The following is an 18,581-nucleotide window of genomic DNA, read 5'->3' as shown; positions in this document are numbered from 1 at the left end:
ACACCAAAAACAAGAAGAACAATAGCGGATTTCTCAAGACAATAAAAAACAAATTAGAATGAATATTTCGGCCCTATATTCAAGGGCCGTCCTTAGCAATACAAAAATATATGAGAAGAAAAAACTTACAACAGGATAGAATCAATAAAACTAAAATGAAACTTTTTATGAAACTAAAATCAAAACAGTCCCAGCATCCTTACCTCAGCAAAGTTGAACCAAGACTGAAAAATAAATTGTGATGAAACGAGGCATAAAGATGATATCACCAAAGCTCTAAATTCTAATATGTTTCTTTTGATTCTTCAGTTTCTTTTGATTCTGCTTTAAGCACCCATATTTTTGAAAATCCTAGCCACAAAATACTTTTTGAAGAATCCGCTCTTATTAGCAATGACCAAGTAGTTCGAGAAGCAATTGAAGTCAGACTAAAGATTAATAGTAATATTTCCTTAAATAGGGACTTGGGAGAATATTCACTAAATGCTCTATACACAAATTTAATTAAAAATGACCTTACGAAATATTATAAAAAACCAATATATATTAAGACAGAACCTTTCATAAATAGACCTATGAGATCAGCAGCCAAAAAAGCAAGATTGGCATTAAAAACGTGTTTTTAAATCATTTTCTTTCATTTCAATGAATTGCCTCGTTTCATCACAATTTATTTTTCAGTGTTGGTTGAACTTCGCTCAGGTAAGGATGCTGGGACTGTTTTGAAAAAAAAAAAATCATTGTAGTTTTATTGATTTTATCCTATAGTAAGTTTTTTCTTTTTATATATTTTTGTATTCCTGAGGACGGCCCTTGGACATAGGGCCAAAATATTCATTCTAATTTGTTTCCCATTGTCTTGAGAAATTCCCTATTGTTCTTCTTATTTTTGGTGTTTGCCATCATTAATTGTTTTACCATGTGTATATCTTCTTTCTATCACTCTCCTCTTTATCTTACAAATACTCTGTATCACTTCCTAAAAATGTTTATTCAAGAAGAAAGCAAAGCATAGCCTTATGCTATCTAGTTTTGAGGTTATTTTAATAGAAATATCTTTTTCTAGTGATGGCCAATATTATGAATCAGTAAAAGCCAACTTTGAGAGAGCCGACAGAAGAACAGTTGTTAGGACTGGAACTAACTGCCGTGTAACAAACTCTTACCTTCTCACTGACTATAGAGAGCTCATGTTCAACTCGTAAACTCTCTAAATTCTCCAAACCAATTTTCGGAAGAGTATCCTAACCTAACCAGTGCCATCTTTTAGGACTATCTTATTATGGGCAATAGTTCTATGTATTTACTATGTTGGAAAGCTCAACCAGAAAGAAAACCCAACCCGTTTATTTTGATATGTAAATACAATGAAGGTGAAAACCAATAAAATGAACCAGAATAGATCGATCAGGACAATATTAGACTCTTAATCTCAGGGTTGGGGGTTTGAGCTCGACATTGAGCGTTTTTTTTTCTTCTTTTTTTTGTTGTTGAGATATAGACATTGAGACTGTATTTTATTCAAGGTGAAAGCTAAATTCGCGGAGTAAAAATCGATACTAGACTAAAATACGCGTACAGATTAATGTAGAATTTGATTAAAGGAGAGGGGGGAATACAAGTTTTCACTTCGCAAGTGAGTATTTCCAAAGTTATTTAGCTTTAGTGGAGAACTATCCTGGCCGAGTGGAGAGCCGTCCTGGCCGAGTGGAGAGCCATCCTGGCCGAGCGGATTGGTGTGCTGGATTCAGGATCCTTTGTCTGAGAGTGCGAGGGTTCGAATCCTAGTGTACCCAATTATTTAGTTTGGGACGGGGGTCAGTGGCGTGACTCTTTAAGCTCAGCCAGAGTCGATCTAGCTCAAAATGGATACCCGGAGAAATCTAGAGAAGGTAAACGGGAAGGGTGTGCGAAAGCACAGGATGGTTGGCCCCCAACCCCCTAATTGCACTTCCTGGCTGAAGAGCCAAGAAACGGAGATCAGCACCGCCAGTAGGGACTGTAAAGTCTAATGTCGTAATCTTTTACCTTTTTATTAAGGTTTACATAAAGCCTGCCACTGTCCGTTAAATGGACTGATCCAATTCAATCACAGAATTTAACTTAGAAGTAAACAAGAACACATTGAAATTATTCAAAGCGTTGTTTAAAACAACACCAAGTTCCAACCACTAACAATCAGCACAAATATTTCGGTGTTTCATTTTGGCATACCTAACTTTTTATGATTTAGAGCATATGTTTGAAAATATAGAAAATTTAAGATAGTTTTTTTTATGTTCAGAACTACCTGAACGAAGCGACTGCCAATTGCATAGTAGAAAGGCCCGAGCGCCAACTCGAACGAAGCGAGAGCCAAAAGCCCGAGTGAGTTAGTTCTTACCCGGCCTTTTCCTAATTTTTCGGTATTTGTTTACAAAAAAAGAAGAGAAAACAACAGTTGAGAAAGACAACCTAAAATCAAAATTCCAAAGTGTTACGCTGAAAAAATATGTAAATTATGATTTCGATTTATTGACCTTTTTATCCGTGACACGGGATCCATTCTGTGTCTTAAATCTTGTCTTGTTTTAAAAACGCAATTTTAACCATTCAGATTTAAAACTTCAGTGTCAAAATTAAAAATCAGACCAGTTTAAAATACCACACTTGGAAAATTTTTTACAGCAGTCACTAATTCCTCAAGTCACCTTTCAGATTTCAAGCTCAAAACTAGTTTCATTGGCCCGAACTGCAGAGAACACTGGCTACTGAAACACTGAACGCTAAAACTGAGCATAGGCTAATGTCACTTGCCTGAACTGAACAATTGCTGTTCAGCAAAATTTGACAACTGATTAAGTTTTTCTAAGTCGGACTTTTCTTGTTTTCTTTGTGGTTTTGGGCTTAATTTGTGAAAGTAGATTCATTGCGAGTTATGTGCCTCAATTCACTGCGTAAATAGAACTATACTTCGACTTCTTTAACAGATTACACCAGAAATATAAACAGAGAGACCTGCTTCCCAAGGGTTTATAAGACAGAATTTCAAATTGGTTTTAGTATTTCAGAAGACAGTATGTTACCTCCTATAGTCCAGAGGTTTGACTAGGGCTGAATCTTACAAAAACAATTTTTTTTTTAGGGGGCAGGGGCGAAATTGGAATTCGCCCTAGGTGAAAGATTTTTGAAATAAAGCGTTGCATCCCCCTCCCCAACCCCTTCTGTTCAGGTAAACATACGAATACATCCTTTAATGTTACATATATTTCTACAACAAAAGAGGAGCTGCCAGCCTGCAAAAAACGATAGTGCAAACAATCGGAATGTATGTTTCACAGTAATGAAAGATTAGGGAGTATCCCCCCCCCCTGCGCCCCTAAATGTTTATCTGATGGATATTGCCTTGAAGATTAAAATTTGGGCTCGAGAATACATATAAGGACATTTGCCTTAAACTAGAGGAAAAGTCTTCAGAAATTCAAAACCCCCTTACCCCCCTCCTAGCTAAGCCAATTAATGGTTGAAAGTTACACCCAGATATTCAAATTTGAAGAAATGGACCAACCATTCAAATGAACTTAACAAGAGGCTGGAAAAAAAAAAAACAAAAAACTGTGTTTCAGGTTCTTGTTTTTTTAGACATTTAAGTTACGAAAAAAATAGCTTGGACTTCAAACCTTCAACACTAATTGGCTATTAAAGCTACAAAAGTGGTTCTTTATTCAGCTTTCAGATGTTGAACATATAAATTTCTTCCTTAAGAAGTAGAATAGGACTATGTTGTTATTTACTCTATATTGTTATTTAAAAAGTTCTTTAGCAACACCTGTGCCGTACTTAAGGGTGGTAAATTGTATAGGCCGATTTTCCCCTTTTGACTTTAGATTGATATTCAGTTAAGCTGTTTTGCCTCGAAGACTTAGTTGAATTAGGTTAAGCTTAAATATCTTGAAGGAAGGAAATTCAAACTTACAACTTAAGTCCAAAAGTCCAAAAACCTATACTTAGATTATAGCAGTCTTTTTTCAAAAGCCTCTCTGACTAGGAGTACTATTTAAGTTTTTGACGTTTCAGAATCCAATAACTTGACCAAATTTCAATTTTTATCAATACCAAAAAATAGAAAACAAATTTCCAATAGAGCACTTAATAACCGGAGAAGCCACTTATACTAAGTTTATTTTAAAATGCACCTGATATCACTTTAACACTATTTGTATGTATTTAATACTTCATTTTTAAACAAAGAATTGTGAAGTAATTTTTGAAATTACTGTGAGGTAATATAAAGTAAAAAGTATGACGTAATGTGAAATAAATTATTCAATAATAAGAAATGTGAAGTAATTTCCTTATCAAATTAAGCATTTTAATAATATTCATCATGGATTAACTATCCATACTCGAGCATCACACAAAAAATCTGGCCATATCCACTATCAAATGGCTGGTATACTAAAATCAAACCAGAAACGAATTGGCTATTTAAATACTTTAGTTGGCATTTAAATACTTTTGTTATTGGTATTTGATATTTAATACCTCATATTTAAATAGAGAATTGTGAAGTAACTTTTGAAATCACTGTGAAGTAATGTGAAATAAATAGTGTGATGCAATGTCAAGTAAGATTGCACAATGATAAGAAATGTGAATTAATTTTTAGATCACACTATTCAAAAGCAACACAAAAATAAAAAACCAGTAACAAATTTTCTTTTGACATATTCGGACTCTTTATTTACAGACTTTTTCCGGTTAACTTCCGAACTGTCAATTCACACTTAAGTTCCAGGCTGCAAGTTTCAAAAGGCTGTAAGTTTCAATAATGTTTCTGATAGCTCTCTTTTTTTGGACTGACCAAAATTCATTTAATCCGTTTTTTTCTGAAAAACAATATGAATAACAGGAATCGATGCCCCGTTCCAGGGCATCGAGTTTACTCAAACTTGATGCTCGATGACCGATACCCGACGATCGAGTTTGCTTAAACTTAAACAGCTCAGCGCAGAATTTTAACATTTGAGTCACATCCTTTAGCAGATACAGAGGCACGAATATACAATACATACTGAGCATAGCAGAGGCGATTTGAATAAAAACACTGCAGCAAAAATGCGAATTTAATGAAGAAATATAAGAAATTACAGCGCGAAAACACCCAAATCTCTACATTTCTTTGGGTTCCAGACCGTAAGAGCCCCTAAATATGTGGCTTTCCCTTATGAGCGACACCATCAATTTAAAGCTGCTTTTGTCTGAAACTGGGAGTGTTTCAGGATTGTTCAATCATGTTTTAATTTTTAAGAAATATATTTTCAAATTTTAATGAACATTTGTTCCACAATCTCATTTCTTTGACATATACTTATAGGTATTCTTCTGAAAGACATAACTGAGCGCTGAGGCAATGGTAGTCCCTGCTGTAGCATACCTGAAATTAAAATACAAAATTATTGAAAATGAGACTTTTACCCTAAACACAGGGAACTAAAGTAAGTTCTAACTTCTACAATTTAGGTGAATACTGATACTAAATATAATATAGGTGAGTTTTGAGGCCACAATAGTACCTGCTATAACACCCTACAAGTTGAAACATAACAAGGTGGGCTATTTTACACTCTGAAACATAACAAGGTAGCTACAGAAAACAAGAGTGAGTTTTTACCTTAGGGATTTGGCTGAATGCTGATACTGAAGTTAAGGCTGGTGAGGGCTGAGGCAATGGTATATACTACCATTGGTAACAGGGTATCTGCTGTGGCATGTCAAAAACTAAAATATAAATTTATTCGCTAATGCGAAAAAAACTTATTCGTCTATAGAAAGCAGTAGCTCTACATGCACAGTTAAGGAGTGAACATCAACTTTTGGATTTTAGCCGAATGCTGATGCTGAAGTTCTTATAGCTGAGCCAATGGTAGTATATAATGTAGCCCGTCAGAAACTGAAGTACACACTTATTTATAAGAAGGCAGCTACTCTAAATACCATAAATTATAGTCAATCTTAGCTTTTGCAATTTAGAAGAATTTTGATGCTCAATTCAATATAGTTGATGGCTGAATAGCTGAGTCATGAGGGAAACTAAGAATAAAAACCACCAAAATCAGTCGGCTTAATATTTCATCTAGGGGTATTTCCAGGCATATAGGAAGAAGCTGGGATGTAATTACACTGGAAACCAGTTCAATAATTTCTCTGATAGGGCTGAAGCTAAAATTGTGCTGTTATTGAAACGAGCTGACCCTTGCCAATTGAAGAGACTAAAAGTCGGCCTGTTTACCGTACAGAAATCAACAATATTGAAGTCACCGTGAAAGTTGGAGGGACTCTTTCTGGTCTCTACACTTGAGGTCTCAACACTTGCTTCTCACTAACTTGGACAAGTCCAAAGTAGGACTAGGAAGACCGTTTTAAGCTTCTTCCCCACTCCATCCCTTCTTCTTTTTCTTCAATAATTGCTTCTGCTCCGCTAATTGAGAAGGATAGTCTTGACACGAGATTACCTGCTATTTTTCTCCAGTCCAGGGGGTTTTATGTTTCAACGCAAGTTAACAATTTTGTTAACATTTATTAGCTCAGATTCAACTTCACCCATATATTGCATTATAACTTTGAAATTGAAAATTGCGTTGAAAATACGTCAAAACATGTGAAAAATAGAATATTGTCACATAAGTCAAAGTAACATCATTATCATGGTTTAATTAATGGATATATCTATCACTAATAAATAAAAAAAATATATGTTTTCTGTCCATCCGGTGCAAGTCAGAGCTGTAGGGTGTCACAAACTTTCATGCTTCTCAGAGAACGCAAACCTTAAAAAGTAGATGCTTGCAATGAACACAATTATGGGAACACCATCCTTAGACTTTCATGTTGAAATAAAACAGGCTTGATATAAAAAGCTCAACTTCACACCTTTTTCTACGAACCAGAAAAGAAAGGATGAGGCACTTTGGAAAAAAGAAAACACTAAATATCTTGGGATCAAACCAGTCAAGAAAAAAAAAGATGAAAGTAATCGACAGAACATGTTTTGCTTGAGGAGGTGTGAAATAAAATGTAAATTAAAAAAGAATTTCTATGAGGTTTTTTCTACGAACCAGAAAAGAGGGGATGAAGCACTTTGGAAAAAAGAAAATTGTAAATATCTTGAGACCAAACCAGTCAAGAAAAAAAAGATGAAATAAATCGATAGAATATGTTTTGTTTGAGGAGGTGCGAAAAGAGAAGAAAACTCAAAATAAAACAGTCTTGATATAAAAAGCTCAACTTCCCAGCTTTTTCTACGAACCAGAAAAGAAAGGATGATGCACTTTGGAAAAAAGAAAACTCTAAATATCTTGGGACCAAACCAGTCAAGAAAAAAGAAAGATGAAAATAATCGACAGAATATATTTTGTTTGAGGAGGTGTGAAGTAAAATGTAAATTAAACAAGGCTTTTGCAGAAGTCCACGTTTTTGCAGGCTTTTTCTACGAACCGGAAAAGAGGGGATGAGGCACTTCGGAAAAAAGAAAACTCTGAATATCTTGAGACCAAACCAGTCAGAAAAAAAAAGATGAAACAAATCAATAGAATAAGTTTTGTTTGAGGAGGTGCGAAGCAAAACAGAAATTTAAAAAAAATCACATCGTCGTACTACCGCAGCCGAAAACGGTTAAACACGTTTTCAACTGTTAACCCTTGAGGAGTTACTTGTAATAAATGCAACTTTAAAAACAGTTGTGAAAACACTATTTTTTAGACTTTCATGTCAAAATAAAACAGTCTTGATATAAAAAGCTCAACTTCCCAGCTTTTTCTACGAACCAGAAAAGAAAGGACCAGAAAAACCAGTCAAGAAAAAAAAAGGTGAAACTAATCGACAGAATATGTTTTGTTTGAGGAGGCGCGAAGCAAAACAGGAATAAAAAAAAAAAAAAATCACATCGTTGTACTACCGCAGCCGAAAACGGTTAAACACGTTTTTAACTGTTAACCCTTGAGGAGTTACTTGTAATAAATGCAACTTTAAAAACAGTTGTGAAAACACTATTTTTTAGACTTTCATGTCAAAATAAAACAGTCTTGATATAAAAAGCTCAACTTCCCAGCTTTTTCTACGAACCAGAAAAGAAAGGACCAGAAAAACCAGTCAAGAAAAAAAAAGGTGAAAATAATCGACAGAATATGTTTTGTTTGAGGAGGCGCGAAGCAAAACATAAATTTAAAAAACAAATCCCATCGTTGTACTACCGCAGACGAAAACGGTTAAGCACGTTTTAACGGTTACCCCTTAAGAGGGCGTAGGGGTGTATCAGCAATATAACAAGAACTTCTAAGGGTAATAAGTCGAAACTTTCAGACTATGTTGAGGGAGAGGCTGCATTAAATCAAAAGACACTAGGTGCGTCCAGGTTGTCAAATCTTTTAATCTTCAATATCTCAAGAACAGTAAAGAGAATTAAGTTGATAGTTTCAGAGAATGTTGCGGGTGATGTTGAGCTTAAAATACACTATGTGAATCCCGGTTGTCAAAAGGACGTGTCTGAAATATTCCAGGAAAGCCTATGATCATTACGTTGAAAGTTTCAGGATACACTGACGTGGATGTTAGATTAAATCGAAAGAAAATGGCATGTCTGCAATATCTCAGGAACAGCTAAGGGTATTAAGTTGAAACTTTTGGAGAATGTTGAGGGGATGGTGAACTTGAAAACACTATATGCATTTCGGTTGTCAAAAGGACGTAGCTGCAATATCACAGCAACGGCTAAGACTATTAAGTTGAAACTTTCAGGAAATGCCAATTGGGATGTTGAATTTGATCAAAAGAAGCTATATATATCTCGGTTGTCAAAAGGGCGTGTCATCGGGAACAGGAACGGCTAATGGTATTTAATTGAAGCTTTCAAGGAGTGTTGAGGGGGATGTTGAAACAAATCGGAAAATACTGTGTGCATCAAAGTTGTCAAAATGGTGTGCTATGGTCAGGAAAGGTAATTAAGTCAAAATTTTCAGAGAACGTTGAAATAAAAAAAAAGACACTATTTGCATTCAGGTTGTCAAAAAGCCCCATGTAAAATATCTCATGAACGGCCAGGGTATTAAGTTGGAACTTCCAGGGAATGTTGAGAGGTACCTTGAACTCAATCACAAGATGTTATGTGCATCCAGGTTGTCAGAATGACATCTTTCCATTGCCACATTTTGCGAATCCTTACGAAAAAGCCATAAATCAAAGAATTTAAAGAGTCAGAAATAAAGAGCTGAGTGATGCCTCTGATATATATGTATATTTCTCTTAATCCATTTTCATTCATATGTATTATTTTGAACGTTCTCCCAGGAGGATTCTTTCGGGTAAATTATCTGTAAAATTACTGTTGAACTTAACTCTTATTTCAAGAACCGTTCCAAACATTGAACAGTTCCAAATCGAACAACAATTACACTGGATACAATCAAAACCAACGCTCAGATCACCTCATGCAACTTATTTTTATAAAGTTTATACATTAGTTTATACTAATTTTTGTTTCGTTTTAAGTTTGACTTGAGTATCATTTGAGTTTTTTACTCATTTTAGCATTTATTCATTCACCTATACCACTACCGGCTATCTTTATTCTTGATGTGACTATTTTAATTCCAGTTCGTTTTGGGTTTCATTTGACAGCATTTTCTGGTCACTTTAAGTTTGAAGTTTTATAGGATTATTTCTCTTCGTCTTCAGTTGTAATTAATATAGCTCTTCACTTTTCTTTCAAATATTTCTGCTTCGGAAATTTATTTTTAAATTATTAAAAAAAATAGCCAGAAATTCACAGGGTACCAGCATTAGGCTTCTACTACAGCACTGTATTAATAACTATTGCTAACAGTATTGGTAACCTATTGTAGTACTAACTTAAATAATAATACCCCTATATACTTGGACTATATTATAATTTTTTTTTCTTCGACTATGTGCTATATTCTAACTATGTATATAGGACTGTGTTCTATATTCTAACTTTTTCTAAGTATATTGTAAAAGTTTTTCTTCGCAAAATATTATATTTACTTATGCGGGTTCCTTTTAATTATCCTTTGAAACTACACCGATCTTTGAAATTAAAGTAAGAATTTGATATAGCTAATCGTCTTGAAATCCAATTTGTAATCAAGCCTATACATACAAGAAAAAGAAAGGATTACAAACTAAATTTCAAAAACACAGAAAATCCCCATTCCTTTCATTCCCAATCTTTTCCTTAGAAGAGGAGAGTACCCCACCCATGCTATATCTTATTAGTGTCAAAACCACCTTTGGAAAGACTTGCATATTTGACAGAAGTATTTGAAGAACTTATAAGCGGTTACTAAGTCTATTAGGTAAACACAAAGATATACTAATGTCTCAGACGTTCTGCTTGAGAAAAAACAAAAGATAAAATTTTGAAGACAAAGAAAACACAATAGAATAAATAGAAAGAAGAATTAGAAAGATAACATAGAAATATAAATAGAAAGAATAATCAGATAAAAAGAAAAGACAAGAGATAAAATTTCGAATGACTAGTTACTAGGACTGTCACTCAGACTTTTTAAACCTCATCAAGGTCACTTAATCTAGGCTTCTCAAACCTAAGGAAGGGAAGGTGCCAAAGAGTGTATATAATGCCTTGCCGCCCTTGCGGTCTCCACATCTGGAATAGAATTACCATATCAGAGAATTTTACCATTAAAAACTGAAAAGTGGTAGAGACCTAGCAAGGACGCCATTTTGGGCAACCCTTCACTATATGTGTGACCGGTCTAGAAACTCGGTAGTTTAGCATCAATCAAAATCTTGAAAAAAGGAGCCTTACCATGCGTAGGGTAAATACGGCTTAACAGGCGACCAGAGACCACCAGATAACGTGAGTGCTAGTGTACCAAGCTGCAACGCGGTATTAACTTTACTTATAACAGTAGGCGCTAGCTGAACACTAGGTTTACCTAAATCGAAATATCGGGCCAGAGTAATCTGAAAGAGAAAAACTGGTTTGGTTTGTTCGAAGTACATTATCTCCTACAAAATTAAGTGTACATTTTTTTCCAATCAGAAATTACCGTTACAGTTAATCCACTTTTTTATTCTTTCGAGCTAATTTCGCCCGAATCTAATATGTGCTCCTTCAGTAGTCTGAATTCCATCCCACAGGGCAGATTTAATTCTTTTCTTGTCTTAAGTACCTTTTTTCAACATTTTACTTCATTTAAAAAGAACAAGAAGTTCCAAGGGAAAACATGCCAAATTCCTCCCCATTCATAAATATTTCAAGAATTGTAGAAAGCCACTATTAGCTCTTCTCAATAAATTTCGATCTTTTGGGATCAACATAACTGAATTTGAAACATGTTCTAGATTTTCAGTCGACCTCCTATAGACAGGGTCAACACCAGACGAGTTACCCTTTTTAAATTATGAATGATTTGGTGGTTATCTTGGTACATAAGGTCTTCACCATTGAAGTGTTTCCTTGATTTGAAGCAGAAATTGACCAAGCTTCACACATATATCCAGCTCCATGGGGGAAGGGAGTTGTACTTCGAACCGATCTGCTCCAGTTTCTAATCTAATATAGTGAAGAAGTCTTATTAAAGTAATGAAAATAGAAAAAATACTCTTTATTGCCATAATAGCACACAGCTAGAAGCGGACGTAACATGACAAGAAAATATATCACAATAAAACGTAAATAAATATAAAGATTCCTTGTCAAAACTTGATAAAGCATTTTCAAAAAGTTTACCATTGCAGTCCTTCGCTGAGTAAGAAAAAGGACGACGTACATAATTTATTCTGAACTATGTACGGAACAACATCGTGGTAGCTGGTTATTCTGATTCAGAGAGCAGATGAGAAAAGTGCCGAACTTTTGACGGGTGACACACGTTATTAAAACACATATTACTTAGCTCAACTTTATTGAATAAATAACACACAAATAAGAACACAGCTCTCGGAATTGATGCTTAGTTCCGAGAGTCCCTAGTTCTACTCTACTTTATTGAATAAATAACACAAAAATAAGAACACAACTCTCGGAACTGATCCCTAGTTCCTAGAGTCCCTAGTTCAAACCAACTTTATTAAATAAATAACACACAAATAAGAACACAACTCTCGGATCTGATGCTTAGTTCTGAGAGTCCCTAGTTCTACTCTACTTTATTGAATAAATAACACACAAATAAGAACAAAACTCTTGGAACTGATTCTTAGATCCGAGAATTCTTAGTTCGACACAACTTTATTGAATAAATAACACACAAATAAGAACACAACTCTCATAATTGATTCCTAGTTCCGAGAGTCCTTAGTTCGATCCAGCTTTATTGAATAAATAGCACACAAATAAGAACACAACTCTCAAAACTGATGCTTAGTTCCGAGTCCCTAGCTCTACTATACTTTATTGAATGAATAATACACAAATAAGAACATAACTCTCGGAACCAATCCCTAGTTCCGAGAATCCATAGTTCGTCGCAACTTTATTGAATAGATAACAAACAGATAAGAACATAACCCTCGGAACTGATTCCTAGTTCTAAGAGTCCCTAGTTAAACACAACACTATGGAATAAATAGCACACAAATAAGAACAAAACTCTCGGAAGCGGTCAATGATCCCTAGGGCTTAAGGTTCAGTCCTTGGAACCGTCGTGGAAAAACGTATTCATAAAAACGCATCACTTATGACTGACGGGACAACAAAGTATTTAACCAAGACACTGTGCAATACATAGATAAAAGAGAGAATCCTGGTAAACACTACTCATGTGTACTAGTATAGATAATATCTTTTTTATAATTATATCGAACTGATGGAACTGAAACAGAATCTTTCATTTCCAGCGGAATACTGTTCCGTAATTTAGCTTTATCATATTTTATGGAAAAGGCTGCTCTTTGCGTGTGACAAATATATGAAATGAAATGGTGACGTAGGGATAAGCATCATAACAGGTAGATAAATAAACGAGGACACAATGTGTCCTGGGGATGCTAGACTATTTATGTATTTATAAATGAATACACCAGTTTGAAGGTGGCAAATTCGTCTTACTGTTAGTAAGTAGTATTAAAGAAAAGCTTCTTTATTATTAGATTTAGCAAAACGAATTGACTTTATAACTCCGTTTTGTACATTTGAATTGTCTTTATATTACAACTGATAAAATAAACCCAAAGCGTAACAAATATACCGAATATAAGAATTGACAAGATTAGATTAAACTGTTCATAAAATCTTTTTGAGGAAGGAGATTTTGAATCTACACAGAACACCAGCACTTCTTACAATCTTGGTAAATAACGAATTTTTTGGTTCCTTCCATGGTAATAACTGATCACTAATTACGCCTAATTATTTAAATTTTGAAACCCTAATGTATCAAATATCTAGTAAACTTAGTTCCGTATTTACCTTTTCAATAACATAGAAGATCATGCACTTTGTTTTTTTAATACTAGTCAATAAAAAATTACTCCTCGTATATTTCACTAGATCATTTAACGCGTTCTCAATGATTTTAAAAAGAGTTTCAATAGGTAAGGCCGTTATTGATAGTATTGTATCATCGTCAGATTTCCTATATCTGCAGTATTAATGCGGTAAAGAAGGGGCCATAAAATCAAAGCCTGTGGAATTCCACAAGCTATTAAGTATTCTCGTAATCTTTTTGCTCCGACCATAACCACCTTTTACCTATCTGATAAAAATGATTCAATCCAACAAACAATTTACTGTGGAAAATTATATGTCTTCAACTTTCTAACTAAAAGATTATGGTGTAAAATATCGAAAGATCTCTACACTGTTCAATAAATAAATCTGAAGATTTAGAAATAATTTCTAAATCGAAAGTGTCTGAAGGCTTGCATTAGCCTTGTGGACGGTTGAATTAATATGGGCACTGAAATTACAGTCACTAGTGAAAGTTACTCATAAGATTTTCATTTCGTTTATAATCGGGAAAGGGACGAGAGGCATATCTATATTCCGCTTCAGAGGGTTGAAACGAATTATCTTCGACTTGGCTACGGTGACGGTAAGGTCATGACTTGAGCATTCGGTCTTTAGCTGATCAAATAACTGGTCTGAAAACTGCTTTGTTATGATAGTGTTTTCGACTGGGTAAGTGAGCACTATGGACAGATCATCTACAAAGTTATAATGGTCGTCGTGATAACTAAGCAGGGAGTTAAGTACAGCGGGAAAATTATTCCAGCAGAATTCGTGCCTTGTGGGGCCTCGCAAGACGTATCTGACCATGATGAATCCAAATTGTGTTCGTAGAGTGTAGAGACTTTTGTTTTTGGCCAGTTAAGAAGTCAAGTATAAGGCCAAGTGTACGTCGTTTGGCACCCATTTCCTGGAGATTCATGCCTGCAGTCAGGTGGCGGATTAGGTCAAAGGTCTTTCTGAAATCCACTGCGCAAATGTCGACGAAACAGCTACCTTTTTCGAGCCATTGGAGGACGTAGTCAAACATCCGTACTAAGTTGGTTGTAGTGCTGCACTTGGGGAGCCCACCGTACTGGAATTTATCAATACGCCCATGAATTTGTTCAGAAGAAACTTGAGTATGAAGGCCTTCGTTACTTTCGCCAAACAAGGTGTAAATGAGATCGGTTGGAGATCGTCGCATGCATTAGGGGGAGGTTTTTAGAGATAACTCTAATATAGGCCCGTTTCTACTGTGCCGGGAAATTATCATTATCAAACTTCAATCTGATCTTCAAACACAGAGGGCATTTTCAATTACAATTAACCAATATTCTTAAGGGGGTTTCAAGCTCTTTTAGATTTTCGCAAGTTCAAAAGCAGTAAAAAAAATAGTAGTCATTTTAGCAGTCTTTTTAGTATTGTATTTTGTACAATGAATTATATTGAACGTGAACGTCAAGTTCTTTCGATGATATATATATATATATATATATATATATATATATATATATATATATATATATATATATATATATATATATATATATATATATATATATATATATATATATATATATATATATATATATATATTAGTTCTTTTTTGACGTAAAATTCAAATTTGGGAACCATGCTGTGATAGGAATTTTTAAAATGAAATTCTATTCTAGCATCTCGTTTCTTCTTTGTTACAAAATTTCTATAGCTAACATAAACATATCGATTTTCATTCTGCGGATTTTTTAACATTCTACTATAAAGCTTATTTGTTAATTTTATCATATTTCGTAATTCATTTGTTAGCCACGGAGGTTAATTTTTCTTTTCTCGATCTACTCTCGTGTGGTCCTTTAAAATCTTATCAGGAAACACAACATAACTTACTTCAGGACTCTAAACATTCTGACTCATTCTGACTTCTTATTCTGACTCAAAACATCACTCCACTCTAGTCTTCACAAGATTACTCTGTTTTAGGAATTTTGAAAAATATAATAGTTCTAGGATAATTTTCAGTCTTTCCATATGGAATTTTATATCTAAGCATTTTTGGCTTCTCCTCAAAGATTAATTTGGATTACAAAGCAGAGCTTAGAAAAAGTATATTGCTAGCAAAAATCTAACATTCAAAAACGAAATGTTAATGAAAATAGAAACAATCTGATAATAAAAAAAAAAGAAGATCAAATTCAGATAAAGCAAATGCTCTTACCGGAGGCTCTAGAGACTTATATCTGAGTACAAATCCAGCAGCCATTAATAGAGTATCTCTTCCTAGTATAAGATACGTAAGAAACGCAGGGAGGTCTCCGTTTAGAAAAAGGGAAATCACCAAAGTACCAACTAATAATTTATCAGCAAGTGGGTCTAATGCACTCCCAAGGACTGAAGCTTGGCTCGGAAAATTTCTGGCAATCCATCCATCAAGCTAAAAAAAATAAAGTAGATTAAACGATTTAGTTGAGCAACACAAATTTGCGAGTGGCAAAGCCAGTGACGCCAAATGGAGGAGCAGGGGAGGGCATGTGCCTCCCCTTAGATTGTTTTTCTCCTTTCCTGAATTTTGAAAACACCTTATTTTGAGGGCATTTCATAGAAAATAACTTTTTCGAAATTGTTATCGAAAAACTGAAAAAAAAAAGACAAATCCCCCTAGATTTGAAAAGGCATCCGCCCCTTCTAAATTTTCCTAAAATGACAACGCTAATATTTTAATGAATTCCGTGAAATTTTAAGAAGAATAAATCATTATTATTCCAACCAGCTATCAGACGAAGAAAGACCCGGTAGAGTACAGTTCAACTCTATGAAAGCCACCGGTCCCCGACCCTCGGCACGCACCAGGATTCTATGTATGGATTCTTATTGTCACTTGTCTTCCAACTGCAAACAATTTAAGCCTATTCTTGATGTCATGACGTCACCACAGGTTCGATACAGCGACCCTGGCAAAAATACGAATTTCTTTCTTAAAGTTATGACCTATTTAGATCGTCCTTGTGGCCAAAAATGTCAATTTACAGTTTAAAAAAAGAATAAAACTATATAGCTGATTTTGAGGACGGGCCCAGGCATGACTACGCGACAGCCTTGTATATATCTTAATTCTCATTGTCACTTCTTTCGTAACTGCAGACAAAGTGAGCCTCTTCTTGATGTCATGGCCTCACCATAGTTTGATGCAACCACCATGAAAAAATATTTTGTAAACGCAGAGAATGTGAGCCTCTTCTTTCTTTGGCCACACCAAGGTTTGATGCAATCACCCTGGGAAAATATTTTCTAACCGTAGACAATATGAGCCTCTTCTTGATGTCATGGCCTCACCATAGTTAGATGCAATCACCAAGGGAAAATAAAAATCCTTCCTTAAAGTTGTAACCTTTTAGATCGTTTTAGTGGTCAGAATGTCAATATGCCAGATAAGAAAAAGAAAGCTATGTAGCCGATTTCAAGGCCAGGCCCCGGCATGGCTACGCGACAGGCTTGTATATATTAATTCTCACTGTCACTTCTTTCGTAACTGCAGACAATGTGAGACTCTTGATGTCATGGCCTCACCGTAGTTTGATACAATCGCCAAGGAAAAAAACTTTTTGTAACCGCAGAGACAATGTGAGCGTTTTCTTGATGTCATGGCCTCACCATAGTTTGATACAATTACCATGGGAAAAATAAAAATCCTTCCTTAAAGTTGTAACCTTTTAGATTGTTTTAGTGGTCAGAATGTCAATATGCCAGATAAGAAGAAGAAAGCTATGTAGCCGATTTCGAGGCCAGGCCCCGGCTTGGCTACGCGACAGGCTTGTATATATTAATTCGCATTGTCAATTCTTTCGTAACTGCAGACAATGCGAGACTCTTCTTGATGTCATGGCCTCACCGTAGTTTGATACAATCGCCATGGAAAAAACTTTTTGTAACCGCAGAGACAATGTGAGCGTCTTCTTGATGTCATGGCCTCACCATAGTTCGATACAATTACAATGGGAAAAATAAAAATCCTTCCTTAAAGTTGTAACCTTTTAGATTGTTTTAGTGGTCAGAATGTCAATATGCCAGATAAGAAAAAGAAAGCTATTTAGCCGATTTCGAGGCCGGGCCCCGGCATGGCTACGCGACAGGCTTGTATATATTAATTATCATTTTCAATTCTTTCGTAACTGCAGACAATGTGAGACTCCTCCTGATGGCATGGCCTCACCGTAGTTTGATACAATTGCCATGGAAAAAGTTTTTTGTAACCGCAGAGACAATGTGAGCGTCTTCTTGATGTCATGGCCTCACCATAGTTTGATAAAATTACCACGGGAAAAATAAAAATCCTTCCTTAAAGTTGTAACCTTTTAGATTGTTTTAGTGGTCAGAATGTCAATATGCCAGATAAGAAGAAAAACGAACTATGTAGCCGATTTCAAGGCCGAGCCCCGGGATGACTACGCGACAGGCTTGTATATATTAATTCTTACTGTCACTTCTTTCGTAACCGCAGACAATGATAGCCTCTTCTTGATGTCACGGCCTCACCATAGTTTGATACAATCACCATAGAAAAAACATTTTGTAACCGCAGACAATGTGAGCGTCTTCTTGATGTCAGACAAATTATTAAATAAATTCTAGCCTCACCATAGTTTGATACAATCACCACAGGAAAAAAAATTGTAACCGCAGACAATGTGAGCCTCTTCTTGATGTTATGGCCTCACCACACTTTGATAAAACCACCATGGAAAAATAAAAATTCTTCCTTAAAGTTGTGACCTTTTTAGATCGTTTTAGAGGTGAAAATGTCAATACGCCGGATAAGAAAAAAACTATGTAGCCGATTCTGAAGCCGGGACCCGGCACTCGGCACGTGTTAGGATTTTATATACTGATTCTCGGTGTACGTAGCAACCTCCAAATAGGCAATTTGTCCGGTTATATTAACAAACTTCATTTGTATTTACTGGAGTGGTGCAAACATGCATTTAACATTGGAGCAACAGCTAAATCAGCCAAGTATCAATGTTCAGGATTGTATGTCAAGTTAGGGTGTTTTAAGGCCATTTTATTAATACAACAGTCACAGAAGACAAGAATTTCGAAATACCAAAAATCAAGGTAATTTCCCAGTTGC

The 18,581-nt window shown here is 35.2% G+C and overlaps 2 protein-coding genes across 4 annotated transcripts in view; one reads left to right on the top strand and one right to left on the bottom strand.

The window, feature by feature from the left end:
• LOC136030432 (F-box/LRR-repeat protein 2-like) overlaps positions 1-1,403 on the top strand; it is a 39,709-nt gene extending 38,306 nt beyond the window's left edge. Inside the window, exon 10 of the mRNA XM_065709414.1 lies at positions 1,067-1,403. Within this exon, the coding sequence (XP_065565486.1) occupies positions 1,067-1,205 (139 nt within the window). The 3' untranslated portion in view covers positions 1,206-1,403. The remainder of the gene's footprint in view (positions 1-1,066) is intronic.
• A 3,873-nt stretch (positions 1,404-5,276) lies between these two features.
• Positions 5,277-18,581, bottom strand: part of LOC136030433 (probable cardiolipin synthase (CMP-forming)) — a 36,191-nt gene continuing 22,886 nt past the window's right edge. For all 3 annotated transcript variants that reach the window (XM_065709415.1, XM_065709417.1, XM_065709416.1), the window contains 3 exons: positions 15,672-15,887; positions 10,829-10,986; positions 5,277-5,416 (listed from right to left, as the gene is read on the bottom strand). In XM_065709415.1, the coding sequence (XP_065565487.1) occupies positions 5,332-5,416; positions 10,829-10,986; positions 15,672-15,887 (459 nt within the window). In that variant the 3' untranslated portion in view covers positions 5,277-5,331. The remainder of the gene's footprint in view (positions 5,417-10,828; positions 10,987-15,671; positions 15,888-18,581) is intronic.

This window comes from Artemia franciscana, chromosome 8 (assembly GCF_032884065.1).
Source record: "Artemia franciscana chromosome 8, ASM3288406v1, whole genome shotgun sequence".
NCBI lineage: Eukaryota > Metazoa > Arthropoda > Branchiopoda > Anostraca > Artemiidae > Artemia > Artemia franciscana.
This window is presented reverse-complemented; position numbering and strand designations above follow the sequence as displayed.